General features: G+C 36.5%; 2 protein-coding genes across 2 annotated transcripts; both read left to right on the forward strand.

The window, feature by feature from the left end:
• The first annotated feature begins 2,445 nt into the window (after positions 1 to 2,445).
• Positions 2,446 to 9,577, forward strand: LOC136822904 (uncharacterized). Its single transcript, XM_067079212.1, has 4 exons — positions 2,446 to 2,856; positions 5,634 to 5,730; positions 8,554 to 8,702; positions 9,024 to 9,577. Exons 1-4 carry the CDS (start codon positions 2,446 to 2,448, stop codon positions 9,303 to 9,305), a joined length of 939 nt encoding a protein of 312 aa, XP_066935313.1. The 3' UTR covers positions 9,306 to 9,577.
• A 33-nt stretch (positions 9,578 to 9,610) lies between these two features.
• LOC136822862 (uncharacterized) lies at positions 9,611 to 13,163 on the forward strand. Its single transcript, XM_067079175.1, has 4 exons — positions 9,611 to 10,800; positions 11,339 to 11,435; positions 11,805 to 11,953; positions 12,492 to 13,163. The coding sequence occupies exons 1-4, from the start codon at positions 10,441 to 10,443 to the stop codon at positions 12,762 to 12,764; spliced, it is 879 nt and encodes a 292-aa protein (XP_066935276.1). The 5' UTR covers positions 9,611 to 10,440; the 3' UTR covers positions 12,765 to 13,163.
• The last annotated feature ends 2,063 nt before the right edge of the window (positions 13,164 to 15,226 follow it).

Raw genomic sequence — 15,226 nt, forward strand, 5'->3', positions numbered from 1 at the left:
TCATTTGCTAATTTATGGTTTTTAAATTATGTTATGCCCCTGTTTTAGAGTCTTGCGAAGGCTTAATTTACAAAAGGGACTACTCTTCTTATGGCTCACTAATAGAATACCCGACACCCATTTTTCCTAAGTGCCTCCCGCCGCCCCTGGAACTCCCGCCCACCAGTGAAACATTCCTGGCGCATTCCCGAGCAAGATCTTTCCACTACTTTACTCTTCAGCCACACTGCGCGCTGGAAGAAAATTTTTCTGCTGCGTACAAAAACGCGGATAATGGAATACGGCATACTCTTGTCTCCCGAATAGACGGAGGGATCCGAATAATAAGCAGGGGGGTAGGAATATCTTCTAACTTCTAATAAGCGGGGGAATGTAATAAGTGGGGGGTTATTTGAAGACAGAATTTTCTTAACTGATATCAATTCCAACATAACAAAAAAGAAACATTAGCAAATAAACACGTAAAATAAGAACCAATACTAACAAAAAGGAAAATTTTAACAAGTTTAAGGTCTATCTACACTGTAATATAATATTTAATTATTCAAATTTAATTAGCGGGGGTGGTCTCAATAAGAGCGAGGGATGGATTTTTTTCACTTAACAATTAGCGGGGGGGACATCTATTCGGGAGACAAGAGTAGAGTGATAAAAAACTGAAGTTATTTTTTTTACCTGCTCAGAGTCTCGGCCTTTTCGCATTGTAAATTGGCGCGGGAAGTTGAGTTAGCAAGCAGGGAATGAGAAAATCTAGCCCTTCTAGTCCTACTTTAATGTAGTTGATTGTCTATAATTTTCTTCTTTTTAGTGAACGCGAAGGGAATACAGTTTAAGTGTCCATTATGTTCATTAGGGAACAATATTGTCACTCCACTCTCAAGTAGCGTACAATTAATTCCTTTACAATCATTTTGTTCACTCAAGATTTATCAATTGAACACTTTGTTCCTTTCTGTTCCTTAAAAAAAGTGAATTTTCTATTCTGTTTAAGGTGTTTGATTTGTTCTTTTCTGTTATAAGAAAATTTTAGTCATCACTCTAGTAGGAACATATTGTTTGATGCTAAAAGGAAGTTTTCTTTTGGTACATTAATGCACAATCAAGACCTTTTCTCGCGTGCGCTTTCTTGATTGGTGTATTCCTTGTATGGGGGGTCTATTTTTGCTAATTCTACAAAGAGAAATTACTTATGGTCCAATCAAGTTTAGTTTTTAACATTAACATTTAAGTTTGAAATATCCGAATACCCCCTGGCAAATGTCTTTAAAAACTAAAAATTTCACATTGAAATTTATTCATGGCACCGCCATGAAGTCGACCAGTCGACTTTTACTGGTGATCTGGAAATCTATGAATGGTGCTGCTCACGCCAAAAGAAAATTAATACTAAGATTGAATGCTCATGGGATGTTTGGATGCCCTCTCAAAAATTGTTTGCATGAAGATTTTAAAAGCAGTCGTGGATTACGCAAACACATCGATGCGAAGCACCCATGGTATTACTATTTTGACAAAGAGCCCGAGATAAGGAGAGATGAAGTTGAACTGATTTTACCAAATCGTAAGGTTTGTACGTCAAAAAAACTTGCGTTTTCGATAGACGAGGGAATTGGACAAACATTTTTTCTTTGGCTTACCATAACTTGTGGTGGCGGAAGGAACAACAAGGAGGCTGTACAAATTGCCAAAAGAGCCATAAAATTTTTTATGCAAGCTATGGGAAACAATGACTGTGGCAAAGAACTGACAAACGGGTATGTAGACTGTTGTCTAGGGTCCCCGAACATTTTGATAAACTTTTTGCAAATTTTGGAGAATGATTGGAAATTATCTTCATCAGCGTCTTTGAATTACATCAAGTCCATTGGGGATATGTTAGATTTTCGGAAATCTCAAGGTGTTTCTGATGATGATTTAAGATGTTTTACCGTTACAGAAGTTTATCTTAGAAGAGCCAAGGAAAATTTGGGCAAAAAAAAGAACCTTGAATGCACAAGAAACCTTGACTTAGAAACTTTAATTTCGAGAAATAGTTGGGCAACGATAGAGGAGATGGAGCAGGTAATCCCGTTCCATATGAAACCATTTAAAACTATTATCGAAAAGTGCCAAAACGAGAGTACACTTGTGACAAAAAATGACATAGTATTTTGCATTCGTTTTATCACGACCATGTTATTTCTCCGTGTTAAGTGTTCAAGACCAATGTCTTTTCAGTTTCTAACAGTACCTATGATCGAAAAAGCTAGAATTAATGATGGATTCATTGACCAAACCGAATTAAAAACTGCATCAACGTTTATTTTTGACACTTTGATTATTACAGATGACGTAATGGAAATTATTGACCTATATCTTAATCATGTAAGACCTCGTCTACAACCAAGATGTGATTATCTCCTCATTTCAACTAATGGCACTCAATATCAATCGTTAACTTCTGCAATGGTAATGCTAGTACATCAAGCGATCGGTAAGAACATTAATCCAACACGCTATCGACAAATTATCGAGACTGAGAGCAGTGAAAGACTTTCTGTTGAAGAACAAAGAATCATTAGTGAAGATCAAAAACATAGCTCCAGAGTTGCTAAGGTTCATTACAAGAAAAAACAGTCTCGAATTGTCGCAGTTGAAGGTAGAAAATGTATGGACAAGATGACTGAAACAGCAAGGGCGGAGAAAAATATAATGTCTATGTACAATAATATAGATAGTCAATTTGATTCAAGAGTCCTTGAACAAAGCCAGAAAATAATTCAAGCAGCTGCATCCTCCTCAAAGGAACTTGAAGCTAATCCTTACGAACCTGTTTCGAATAACGTGACCATGTCAATTTTATCGAATGAAGCATTAGTAAATGATGTCGATAGGGGAACTAAAACTTTTGTAAATAGTGAGAACAACATCGTGGACTTAAAAAGGGAGATAACTAATATTCAGGAAAATCCCTCCAAAAAAGCAATTAAGAATGTACGTTTTACAATCGAGGAAGACAGGTGTTTGCGAGCAGGCATTGTCAAATATGGAAAGCTTTGGAGTCAGATACTAAGGGATGAGGAGTTTAAATTTCATTCAACGAGAACAAGAGACAGTTTACGTATGAGAGCAGATTCTGTTGCATTTAAAACTGGTTGCTCTTTACAAAGATGATTTTATTTGTAATTTTCAATGTCCATATATTTTGTGAAAATACATAATTATAAGTTCAATTATTGCCCCCGCAGGAGCGCAGCGACGAGGAGGCACTCATAGCTTCACGCATATATATTGGACTGGAATCTCGAATCTTTGCGTTTTTGTTTGTAATTTGATTTCCGGCCAAATAAGTGTTCCGCAAAAATATGGCGGTAAATTATACAGCGGTAAATGTTATACACATTTTCATATTACGTTATATGCTATTACCATTATTATATATTACATTTCATTAGTTTTGATTTAGCATTGAAAAGCTAAAACGAGTGTTATAAATGCAAATCATAGAAAAAGTATATAATTACACCATAACACGAATTACAATATTACTTTTGCAAATCAAAACAAACAAAATGGCAGACTGGTTATGATGATGATGAGCTGATTCTTTCGTCTTTGACTGGAAAAAGTGTTTTGTATGGCTAATTTTGTTTCTTGTCTTTAAAACTGAATAAATACTGTAATTTAGTCAGAAGTTCATTTCAGCAATGATTTCAATTCTTTTTCTGGAATCTTTAAAGAAGTTTGCTCAAGTTTTCAAATGTACATTTTGTTGATATTTTTGTTCAAACTGTAATTTATCTTTGTCTGTTATTTTATTTAATAACTACCTTTATTGTTTATAGAACTTCTTGAGCTTTAAAGACCATTATATGGTCGTAACTCAGGAATGTCTTTCTTAACTTGGTAAAATAAGATACCGGCAAAGTACAGAAAAGTAGAATGTATGCATATGAAAACAAACTTTTTTTTTTTGGTCTTCAAAATAGATTTACCTCATTAGAGTGTTTTCACTGTTTGTTCAGTTGTTCAATCTATTTGGAAAACTTGAAAAAAGTTTGTATAAGCGCACATTCAACTTTTTCAGTTGTAATAGCCTACGTAATAACTTGCGCTCCAGTAGTTTGGTAAAATAGCTCTAATTCTGGCTTTCCAAGCTAGGAGGGACCTTCCCGAAGGCATTTAACGGTGGTTAGACTAGGCACACAGACAGTCATACAGAAACACCATGAAGTGAAAGTATATAGCTATAAACTCAAAAAGTCTAGCTTCCTGAAGGCACGTCTCTTCATTGTCTGCGCTGCGATCATCTTAATCCCTTAATGGACTCAATCCTTTCAGCTTGGAGAAAAGATTGCATCATGAAAAAGTACTATGCACTTTTAAAAAAATTAGGTGCATTTCAAGATTTCTCGACTGTACGTCTGAATGGGCCACAATGGCATTCCTTTATTTTTCTTTTGACCAACAACATAAAAGATTTTGCTTGAGAAGTGCAATCACAGCATAGGCGAGTGGAGTCCGGGCCTTAGCTAGGATTGGTTTCTATTTCGCCCTATTTAAGATGGCGCAGAACTTTTTGATCAATTTTATCCGCAGTACCCTCCTGACTATTGTTTATTAGGCAAAGTAGCAATAGAGAATCAATCAATCAATCAATAATTAAATCAATCAATCAATAATTAAATCAATCAATTAATTATTCCTGATTATTTTTTATGCTTCAATCTTTAAAGCATTAAAAGCTTTATAAATCTTTAAAGCATTAAAAGCTTTATAAGTGCATGACATGACCTTTCAGTGGGGGCATTTAGTGAAAGCTATGACTAGTCTAATATTCTAAGTAGACAAAATCAATATTTGACGAAGTTTTCTTTTCTTGTTTTTGTAGTGTACAAAAAATTTAAATTGTTTTTTCGATTGTGTTATATATCTTTTTCGAGAGCTTTCTATTTGAAAAAGTGTGTCCAAGGCAGTGGCGGCCTGGCAGGGGGTGCAGGGTGTGCAGTGCACCACCCAGAAAGACCTGAGAGGGGCGCCAAAATTTTTTTTGATGTTTGGTTGGGCGATTTGGCGCCCTTTGAAACGTTTTTAGCGTCTTTCTATAAGTGCAATGTAATATTTTTTTCGCCTGCGGCGCTTCGTTTTATTTTACGAATTTTTTCAAAACTACTATCAACATTGAATTGCGAAAAGTCAAAGTAAGAGAAGTGTTGTGTATCCACCAGGGGTTAAAGAGGATGCTAACCCTCCAAAATGAGAGATTGATCGAAACTGCTCGCTGTGGTTTTTGTGGTCTTATGCGGACTAACTTTCTTCTTTTTTGAATATCTTTTAAGGTGTTTGACCTTTCTTACACCAAATTTTTTTGCCTGCGGCGCCACAATTATTAAGAACCCTTATTCCTGCCAACTTTCGGAATTTTAGGGCCTCTTTCAGCCATTGATCTTTAATGCAGAGTAAAGTAACACCAGGAAATAACCAGGAAAGGGCAGAAACTTTCGCATTGAGAAAAACAAGAATTTATAAATCCATCTTCACTTAAAATTTCCACTAACATTTAAAACATTTTAACATCCATAACATTCAATATTTTAAATCTTCGGCAATTCTTAACGGCTTACTGAGATAGGGGTGTTATCTTTTTATTCTAGATTGGAACTTCGTGTTTTCGAAACAATCCTTGTGGATCGGATAAGCGCTGTGTCGATAATTGTAATGATTTAAGCGTTTGTGTTCCTCTTGCTGTTGGTGAGTCATACATTCCTAATTCATACTTCAGAGGCTAAACGGACAAAGGGCTGTTAAAATTAATCTTACATTGAGAAGGCAGCAAATCTTTTTTTATTTCTTTATTCTATCGGTTATGTATAGACCTTAACTGAGGAGGTTCAATCTCCAGGTAGCATTGAAAGGAAAAAGAAGTATTGACCAGGAAAGGTGTAAACACCTTTGTGTACATTCTCCCAAACATTCGTGAACCTACTTGCAGTTATATGATTTTTTTATCGATATCAAAATTTACTTTTTTCTCAGATGCCTTAGGGCTAAAGGCTTGATTGTTTCAAGAAAAATCTATTCCTAATTTTAGCAATGAACAATCATGTAGTGCCATAGTCTCGTTTATAATTCAATACCCATACAGTGTACTTTAGGCTTACAAACTTTCGCGAGCAGAAACTTTCACGAGTCAGAAAAATCGCGAAATTCACGACATTTACTTTCGCGAATTTTATTAAAAAATGTTTTTCGCGAGCATAAACTTTCAATTCAGCATTGCGGACGAAGTAAAACTCAGAATAAAAACATACTGGTTTAAAATATTTCGCTCTCTCTTAGAGCATCTTCAGTTTTTTTGAATAACAAAGACGTTTAACAATTATATTTAACGACGCTAGAACGGCATTACAATGACTTCTTCAGTTTTTGACGTCACGGAACATCTGGTACACTTCTTTCGCGTATCCGTGGCAGTCTTTGTTGAGACCTGATGGAGCCAGAGTCTGCACATCCATTTATCTTCGGCTCGTTCTCTTTCTGCGGAGGATGAAAAGTCACTTTCTAGGATCATCACCTCAAGGTCAGCAAAGGAGTGGTCGCGATGGAAATGTTCTGCCAACTCTGAATTTTCCTGCTTTGATCATCTGGAACAACGCAACAAGAAATCGATCAGCTCATCTTATCTAAAAAAGCTGATACTTCTGGTACTACGGTCAAACGTATTCCGATTTGGGAGCAACATCTACCACCAAATCAAAGGAACCGCGATGGGTACTCCAATGGCTCCAAACTACGCAAACCTCTTCATGGCATCATTAGAGACGAAAATGCTTGACGAATATTACGAACTCACCAAGCTCAGACCCCTCGTTTGGTACCGCTATATCGACGATATCTTCTTCATCTGGACCCATGGCAATGAGTCACTAAATCAGTTTATCGATTTTTGCAATAACTTTTCGAAAAACCGCAAAATGAAATCAACCATTCAATACGAGACGCATCAATCAACTGACTCCGTAAATTTCCTGGACGTCGAGGTTCGTTTTCGTGACAGCACCATCCAGACAAGCGTGTATTCCAAAGCAACAGATGCACACTTATACCTCAATGCCAAATCTTGTCATCCAAACCATGTCATCAGAAACATCCCGAAGGGACAATTCATCAGAATCCGTCGAATTTGTACGAACGTAGCTGACTACATCAACCATGGCAAACAACTCCTTCAGTACTTTCTGAAAAGAGGGTACAGACACGATGTTGTTGAAAACACGTACAAAGACGTCCTGAAGATCAGCCGGGAATCTCTCTTTCGTTCAAAAGAAAAAGATAAACAAGATCAACAATCCATCTTCGTCTGCACATGGCATCCAGCTCTCAGACACCTATCATCACTTCTTCGTCAAAACTTCAACATCGTCAAAAACGACATCACCTTATCCACCGTCTTCCCTTCAACTCCAACAGTCGCCTTCCGCCGCCGAAAAACAATCGCCCACAAAATCGTGCGAAATGATATCTTGGAAAGACCACCACGTCAAAACACCACGAAACCGTGTGGTAAATGCAAGCTATGCCCGAACATTGTCACCCAGTCAGAAATCACTCACAATGGTATCACTAAACGTGTAACCAATGGTGGTAGCTGCAAAACGAAGAACGTTGTGTATGCAGCCAGATGCAAGATCCATGACAAGTTGTACGTTGGTCACACAGGAGAAGCCTTGTCAACGCGTTTTTCAAAGCACCGCTACGACATTGGAAAGAGACAGAAAAATTCAGAGTTGGCAGAACATTTCCATCGCGACCACTCCTTTGCTGACCTTGAGGTGATGATCCTAGAAAGTGACTTTTCATCCTCCGCAGAAAGAGAACGAGCCGAAGATAAATGGATGTGCAGACTCTGGCTCCATCAGGTCTCAACAAAGACTGCCACGGATACGCGAAAGAAGTGTACCAGATGTTCCGTGACGTCAAAAACTGAAGAAGTCATTGTAATGCCGTTCTAGCGTCGTTAAATATAATTGTTAAACGTCTTTGTTATTCAAAAAAACTGAAGATGCTCTAAGAGAGAGCGAAATATTTTAAACCAGTATGTTTTTATTCTGAGCATAAACTTTCGCGAATCGTTGGATAAAAATGAGGATTTTCGAATAAAAATTTCCTTAAAAGTGAAAAATAATCCTTAAATATGACTAGGACGGTTGCTCTTTGACTTCAAGAAGACATTAGAGGATAAGAATATGCTGAAAATTGGATATTTATTACAATTTCGAGGTTTTTTAGATTTTCAATATTTTTAAGAATTTTTGCGCGAGCATAAACTTTCGCGAATCGCCCTGTTAAGAATTTTCAATGACATTTACTTTCGCGAAAAAGGCCAAAAGTCGCGAAAATCGCGAGCGAAAGTTTGTACGCCTAAAGTATATTCCACAATTTGAACTTTACTGTAAACCTTGACTCTGGGGAATCTAGGATTCTTCAAACCTAATCCCATTGGGTTTTGGACACTCTTAAGGGATAAAGAGTGAATAGTATAGTCATCATTGCAGTAATGAATCTTTCTTTTAGAATCCTTGCATGCACACGTTAAAGAAGCGACAAATTCTTCTACTATACAGGAAACATCAACAGCTATAAAAGCATTTGATGGAAATGAGAACTCTATGTTTCACAGTGAGCATGGTTTTCAGTATGGTGAAACAACACATTGGATAAAGGTTAGTAGTCCTAGCCTGTTTACCTTCTTTTTAGCTCTATACTAACTGCTTCCGACGCATTCGAGTTATTTCTATTTTGAGCGAATTTTTTTCATTTTGACTTCTGCAATTATTACTTTATGCTCTAATACAAAGGCCTTGCACACTGAAAAGAAATGTCTTAAATATTGAAACACAAGATGACTTGTTCTCGTCCTAGCTGAGATTATTCCAAATAGTGAAAAAACACTCTGTGTGTCTTCCTAAGACATGTCTTGTACAGGTAATCTTTCCTGTAGTCTCTTTTTATACATTTCATTATTATTTTACACACCACAAAAGGCCGAATTTCACAGTCGAGTTTTCATTGACTACGTTGTGTTTGTTAATCGTAAGGTCATTCCCTGGCATACTCGAAATTCTTACATTGACCTCAAGACTATTCTTTCCATTAACGGTGAGACCACCATGAGTTTGTTTGGGAACACTGGTGAATTTGAAATCGAACGTCGAATGTTTACATGTATGCGTCAAGCAGATGGGATCTATGCTGTACAGCCACAAGCCGTTTCAAGAGATGCCATTAATATCATGGAGATTTGGGTCTATGGTGCTATTTTGTAAATTCGTTGACGCATGTGATGGAATTATCTGAAAACATCTCAGGAAAATTACGGCAGATCTTGGGCCCTTCCGAAGTTCTATTATTCCGTTCCAAATTCTGTTATTTCTCTAGGTATAGTCCCGGGGGTGGGCACTGGGTTTGCGGACTGACGGTATGTGCGGGCCAAAAATTGGCTTTTAAAATTGCACCCTTACAGTGCAGCAAAAATCAGTGAAAATCATACCCTTAGAGTGCATTTTCCCCAAAATTTTCGATCCCTTTCGTGCAAAAAATGGTCAAAATTCTAGCATTTTTGGTCAAAATATCTAGATTTTTCAAGAATTTTGTGAAATTTCTACCCTTACAGTGCATCTCTAGTTTTTCCGACCCTTACAGTGCATTTTAAACATATTTGAAAAGGTACCCTTAGGACCCGCACATTCCCGTCAGTCCTTTTGCCCAGCTGCCCCCCGGGGGTATAGTGTAGTGGTTCTTTATCTGTGGGCCGACCTTTAAAAAATCAATATATTTGAAATTGGGTAAATTGAAAATAGCGAATTAACTTCAATGTTCATATTCACTGAAAATATTTCCATTGAAAGAATTATGACTTACGGATTCCTTCAAAGAATTCTGTTATGACAATTTTAAATGGACATCTAATTAAGAAACTTTTGCTTCATGTTTTTTTTATTAGTTTACCAATAGTTTGTTGCTGTGCATTATGTGTTGACTTGGATTTCAGTAACAGAGTATAGATTTGGTCACGTGTGGTGTTTATACAATAAAAATACACTAAATAATTTATGATTAAATATTTTTTTCAACAATTTTTGATTTTTGAATAATTCAACTAATTTACAATCAAGCTTATGAATGTTGGCAGTTAGCACTTTTTAGAAATTCAGAACATTCCGAAAGCAATTCCCCTCCCCTTGTCTACAAAACTGAAGCATTGTCAATCTTTCACCAGAACTGACTCCAATAGCTTTGTAGACAGGGGAAGGTTTCTCCAGTGCCATTTAAGAAAAGTGCCAAAATATTATGAACAATATTGTATGTATTTTTTTCCCATTAAATTTATTGATTTTTTTCAATACAAAATTATTATTTTTTAGTTCCCTTGTGGAGAAATAGCTTAATGATATTTGAACAATGAATTTAAAGTTTCAAAGATTTGTAACATTGACAATAATTCTTGTTTTTGTGAACGAAACTTTCTCTCATGTTTTCCAACTCGACCAATGTCGTAACTTCGATGCAGAATTTTCAAAAATCACTTATGGTCAACGGTTGATTGGTGATATTTTCCAATCTTTGAGTTCACTTTCTTTGAGAGAGTGTCTGACAAAGTGTTTGTATTATTTGGGATGTCTGTCAGTCAATTACAATAGGGATGATTCAACTTGTGAGATTTTGGGAAACACTATCCAGAGAAATATTTCAGATCAAACAGATATTTTATCAGGCGATGAAGAATGGAACCATTTCGAAACGAATTATGACAGAAAAGAGGTAAGAACAGGGGTGTTCTTCTCAGTGACTGTTGAAGTTTTGAAATCCACCGGGGTGTGACTATGAAAAAATCTTTTTCTCGGTGGTTTTTTTTTGAAATCTCAAAAACTCACTATGATGGAAATTTTTAACTCGAATTTCACCTGGCTGGAAAAAATTTATTTTATGGTGAGTCAGGCTTTCCTAGAATTCAATAATATGTATATTTTTTCCTTTGAATGAGTTGCCTTAATCATAATTTTTGACCGTGGTAAAATAATAGATTTCAAAGTTTAACCAGGGTGGAATTTTAATAAACTTTTGACAGGGTTCACTCATTATCCCACCTCTCATAATTAGGCCATTTCAGGTGATTTTTTACAAAGAATTATTCACCGGGGCGGACCTCACCAGGTCATATAGGGGGTGTAAAAATGTTATACATCTTTCTGTTGCAAGTTGTAGATCTGACCGGGATAATCTTGTTAACCCGAATATTCCCATAACTCAAAAATTATTTGGATGGAGTTTTATATTTTTTGGTCTCTTTTTATTCTAGATTGGGACTTCGTGTTTTCGAAACAATCCTTGTGGATCGGACAAGCGATGTGTCGATAATTGTAATGGTTTAAGCGTTTGTGTTCCTCTTACAGTTGGTAAGTCATACAATCCTATCATTCATACTTCGGAGGCTGAAAGGACAAAAAAGCTGCTGAAATTCAAAGAAGGTTTTACATTGTAAAGGCAGCAAATTTTTTGATTTCTTTATCGGTCATGGATAGGCCGGTGTCCTTAACTCAAACAAAAATCTCTAGGTAGCGTTGAAAGGAGAAAGAAGTATTGACTAGGAAAGATATAAACACCTTTTAACTGCAAAAGACATTTAGACATTACACAGGGAAAATCCTCATACTCTCTGATGTATAAGTACAAGTTGCACAAGAATGGCGGAAGATTTTTGTTTACAAGAACGATTTTGCATAGTGAATACACGTGATTATATACATCGAACTTTTTATTTTCAGAATCTCTCCACAATCACATCCAAAATCCAACCAGTTCATCTGTTTACAACAGTGACACACCAGCTCCTAATGCATTCGATGGCAACGAAGCAACATTGTTCCACTCTGGAGTCACAGGTTCTGCTCAGATGACAACACATTGGCTTAGGGTCTGTTTCCTTTTTGGTGTTTGTTACTTATGCTGAATTTCCACTTGGAAATATGGGTGTTAGAAAGCGAGCTTATTAACGATTCTTTAAAACCATAAGGTATTATTTAGTATCAAGGCATCATTAAGATGCTCCAAATCAGTTAGACATTAGAGTATCTTTTAACCAATGTGGGTATAGAAAGACTCTAACTACTACCAGCCTAAGCGCTATCATTTTTTATAGGATTCGTATTTTCAGTAAATTTTTCTACGTCACTGCAGTAAACTGTAAACCACTTCTGTCAATTGAGATTAAGTTTTACGAAGGCAACGATGATGGAAAACAGTTCTTGAATTCCCAAGTCAATGAAACGATGACAAAAAAACAATTTTTTTCATCGTCTTTCGCGAAATCTGCACATACATTTTTGCGTTTTGAATTGAATAGAAAATAGTATGTGATGGATGCACGAGTCCTATAAAATGGGCCAATTATCCTTAAACATAAGAGGATTTCATTATTAATTTAAAACACTTAAAATTTTTTATCTTCACAGGCAGAATTTCAAACGCGTGTTTTTATTGATTATGTCGTTTTTGTCAATCGATTGCATTTTTACGAACGGGAACACAATATTGACCTCAAAACCGTTCTTTCCATTAACGGCCAAGAAGTTATGACATGGTTTGGAAATACTGGTAAAATTAAATTGCGTAGAGCCTTTTTATGTATGCGTCAAGCTGATGGAATTTACATTGAACAACCACAAGCTGTATCGGCAAAAACCATTCATATAGAAGAAATTTGGGTATACGGTGCAGTATTGTAATGCTTACCTGTTTAAAAGTACACGCTTTTTTATAAGAATATTCATGATGAAATTGGCCAAAAAATTAAAAATATGGTAAAGAACACTGGAATTTTGCAACTGAACCTAAGAATGCCATTTTTAGAGTATTCTACCATTAAATTACCAAATATTCCCCAGCAACGCTAAAGGTTCCATTTTTGCTTGAGCTGTGTATTACATACTAGATTTTAACTGAGTTTGGATCCAAACCTTAGAATACCCTAAGAATATTTCAGGATGATTTTTCACAAATGATAAGAATATTCATGATGGATTGGAAAAACACGATTCTTATAAAAAGAAAATTATTTATAGAGACCTCCACGATTTAATAAATGAACACCCAGCACATTTAATAGCTTTTTATCATGTAAATTTTTCATAGGTATGGCATTTTTAACTTAATTTATTTATTGTTGTACATCATTTTGTGTTTTTACGAATAAAAAATCTTTCAAAAGCATAATCAATAAGCTTACCGTCGTTTGGCTAAGATCTCATTTCTGGTACTAAGATTCCACTCACTTTTCCGGGATGTTTTCGCTATTTTTTCTAAAAGGTTTTATAGTGCAGTAACTATTATCCTCGACTCGCACATGCTAGCCGAGATTGACAAGGGCTCGATTCCCAGGACGATATTATGAAGTTTTTAAAAGTTCTTATTTGATTTGGTTGGTCGTTAACCAGTAATAAAACAATTTTGTTACTTTTTCTAAAGAACGCATCATTTCTATTACTTCAAATGACCAATTATTAAAGTATCTTATAAAAACTTCCTCTCATCTGGATTCCCATTCGATTTTTCGATTAACTTGGTGAGTGAATGACCTTCTTCTAGTGGGTCAGCCGGATATCCGGTCAGCCAATACTGTCGGGCAGGAAGAGGTTGTGCACGGTCCTCTCCCGGCGCGATAAGCGAATATTTATTTTTATGCCAAAGGCGTTTAAGATCTGACCCGCCGCTAGAAGACAGGGAGGACTTGAATGTACAGTGGAATTCAGAGTGACAGTAGAACAAAGTAGACAAGAGTTTCTAGGCTCGTGCATATTTATTTTAATCCATCCAAATGATAAAGTAAAGTTACACACAATAAACAAACAAATTTAAATGTTAATAATTCACCTGCGTCCAGGCGTCGCCGCTCACTGCAGTTTATTGCGACGTGGGTTTTATTATTATCTCTGCGCAAGAACCGCATAACTTCGCAGTTCTCCCCGTTTGACTTACCACCTGCCTCATCCAGGTACTTCGCTTCACCAACCTCACGGTCACGGACTCTGCTTTAACATTCTTTGTGGATGCGCATGGCAGTCAGACCGGGGTCAACGGGGTCCACTTGTGGAACCAGGCTAACCTAGGTCTGATGGCCACGCAATCTATGATTCTTCATTACGTCTTGTCCGGACGAACGCTCGCTGAAGAATATCCGAATTTCTATATCTGGTCGAGAAATTTTGATCTCATGTATAATGCATATTTACAAATATTCAAACATACAAAACTATTTATAATTCCCTCATGACAATACCCCCATGTGAGGGGAACCATACTTTGGTATAAGAAGCATGGATGAGGTATGCATACACTAGCGGATTTAATAGAGCAAGTATGTCGGAAACGCGAAGGAGTGCAACGCACGTAAAAGACAACTTCCACAATGAAATTACAATGACAAATTTCTTCCTCTGATAAGTTTTTGACATGGTCTAAAACCGCCTATGGCCATATGTCTTTATCTATGGTGATACCGTTGCTCATACGAATAAGCACTTGCGAAAGTAATATTACCGATACGCCATGGCTATTTCTGTGTCGCAAGCGTGGAATCAACGGTGTCTGGTAAGTGCTATAGTATAATGATAACACAGATTATGCTACAATCCAGGAAAGGGCTCTTTCCTTTCTGAAAAAAACCTTAGTCTTCTGTGCTTTTTGACTCGAAAACCAATACATGGCGATCTTTAAATTAATGTTTAAAAATCGGGGAAATGCAAACTTAGATTTTGTAATAAGTGCTAAACTACATCCCTTTCTTACAGACCCACTGGGACCCCTTCTCACTGGAAAAATTGGCCAAAATATCGCACCCGGTGGAAATTATCCTCCAATATTTTATTTTTGAAAATAATCAAATAAACCAATCCTCAATGCAAAATATTATGCTAGTTTTCCCATCCCCAGTGAATTGTTTGACTTGAAAACAAAAGAATTGGAATCACCAGTCATAAAAAATATGGAAATATCAACCCCCATCGAGTTTCAGTCCTTTTTTTCTACCCCGACTGGCTGAAAAAATATTACCGGGTCTGTGAGAAGGGGGTGTTAAACTCTTTCGTTACCCTGAGTATCAGAGGTTGAGTTTTCAAAGAACAAACCTCTGAGGACCAAGACCAAGTAAAGAAATTTTATCACGCATGTATCAATCTAATCATTGTAGAAA

The sequence above is a fragment of the Clytia hemisphaerica genome, unplaced genomic scaffold, assembly GCF_902728285.1.
Source record: "Clytia hemisphaerica strain Z4C2 unplaced genomic scaffold, Clytia hemisphaerica genome assembly, whole genome shotgun sequence".
NCBI lineage: Eukaryota > Metazoa > Cnidaria > Hydrozoa > Leptothecata > Clytiidae > Clytia > Clytia hemisphaerica.

What these genes read in the sequence shown, in the direction of transcription:
- LOC136822904 (XM_067079212.1), top strand. Translation starts at nt 2,446, where the DNA reads ATGGTAATGCTAGTACATCAAGCGATCGGTAAGAACATTAATCCAACA. An exon ending in TTTTATCGAATGAAGCATTA is followed by an intron (nt 2,857 to 5,633) that starts GTAAATGATGTC and finishes TTTTTATTCTAG; the next exon opens with ATTGGAACTTCGTGTTTTCG. An exon ending in AAACAACACATTGGATAAAG is followed by an intron (nt 8,703 to 9,023) that starts GTTAGTAGTCCT and finishes ACACCACAAAAG; the next exon opens with GCCGAATTTCACAGTCGAGT.
- LOC136822862 (XM_067079175.1), top strand. Translation starts at nt 10,441, where the DNA reads ATGAATTTAAAGTTTCAAAGATTTGTAACATTGACAATAATTCTTGTT. An exon ending in CGAATTATGACAGAAAAGAG is followed by an intron (nt 10,801 to 11,338) that starts GTAAGAACAGGG and finishes TTTTTATTCTAG; the next exon opens with ATTGGGACTTCGTGTTTTCG. An exon ending in TTGTGTTCCTCTTACAGTTG is followed by an intron (nt 11,436 to 11,804) that starts GTAAGTCATACA and finishes TTTTATTTTCAG; the next exon opens with AATCTCTCCACAATCACATC.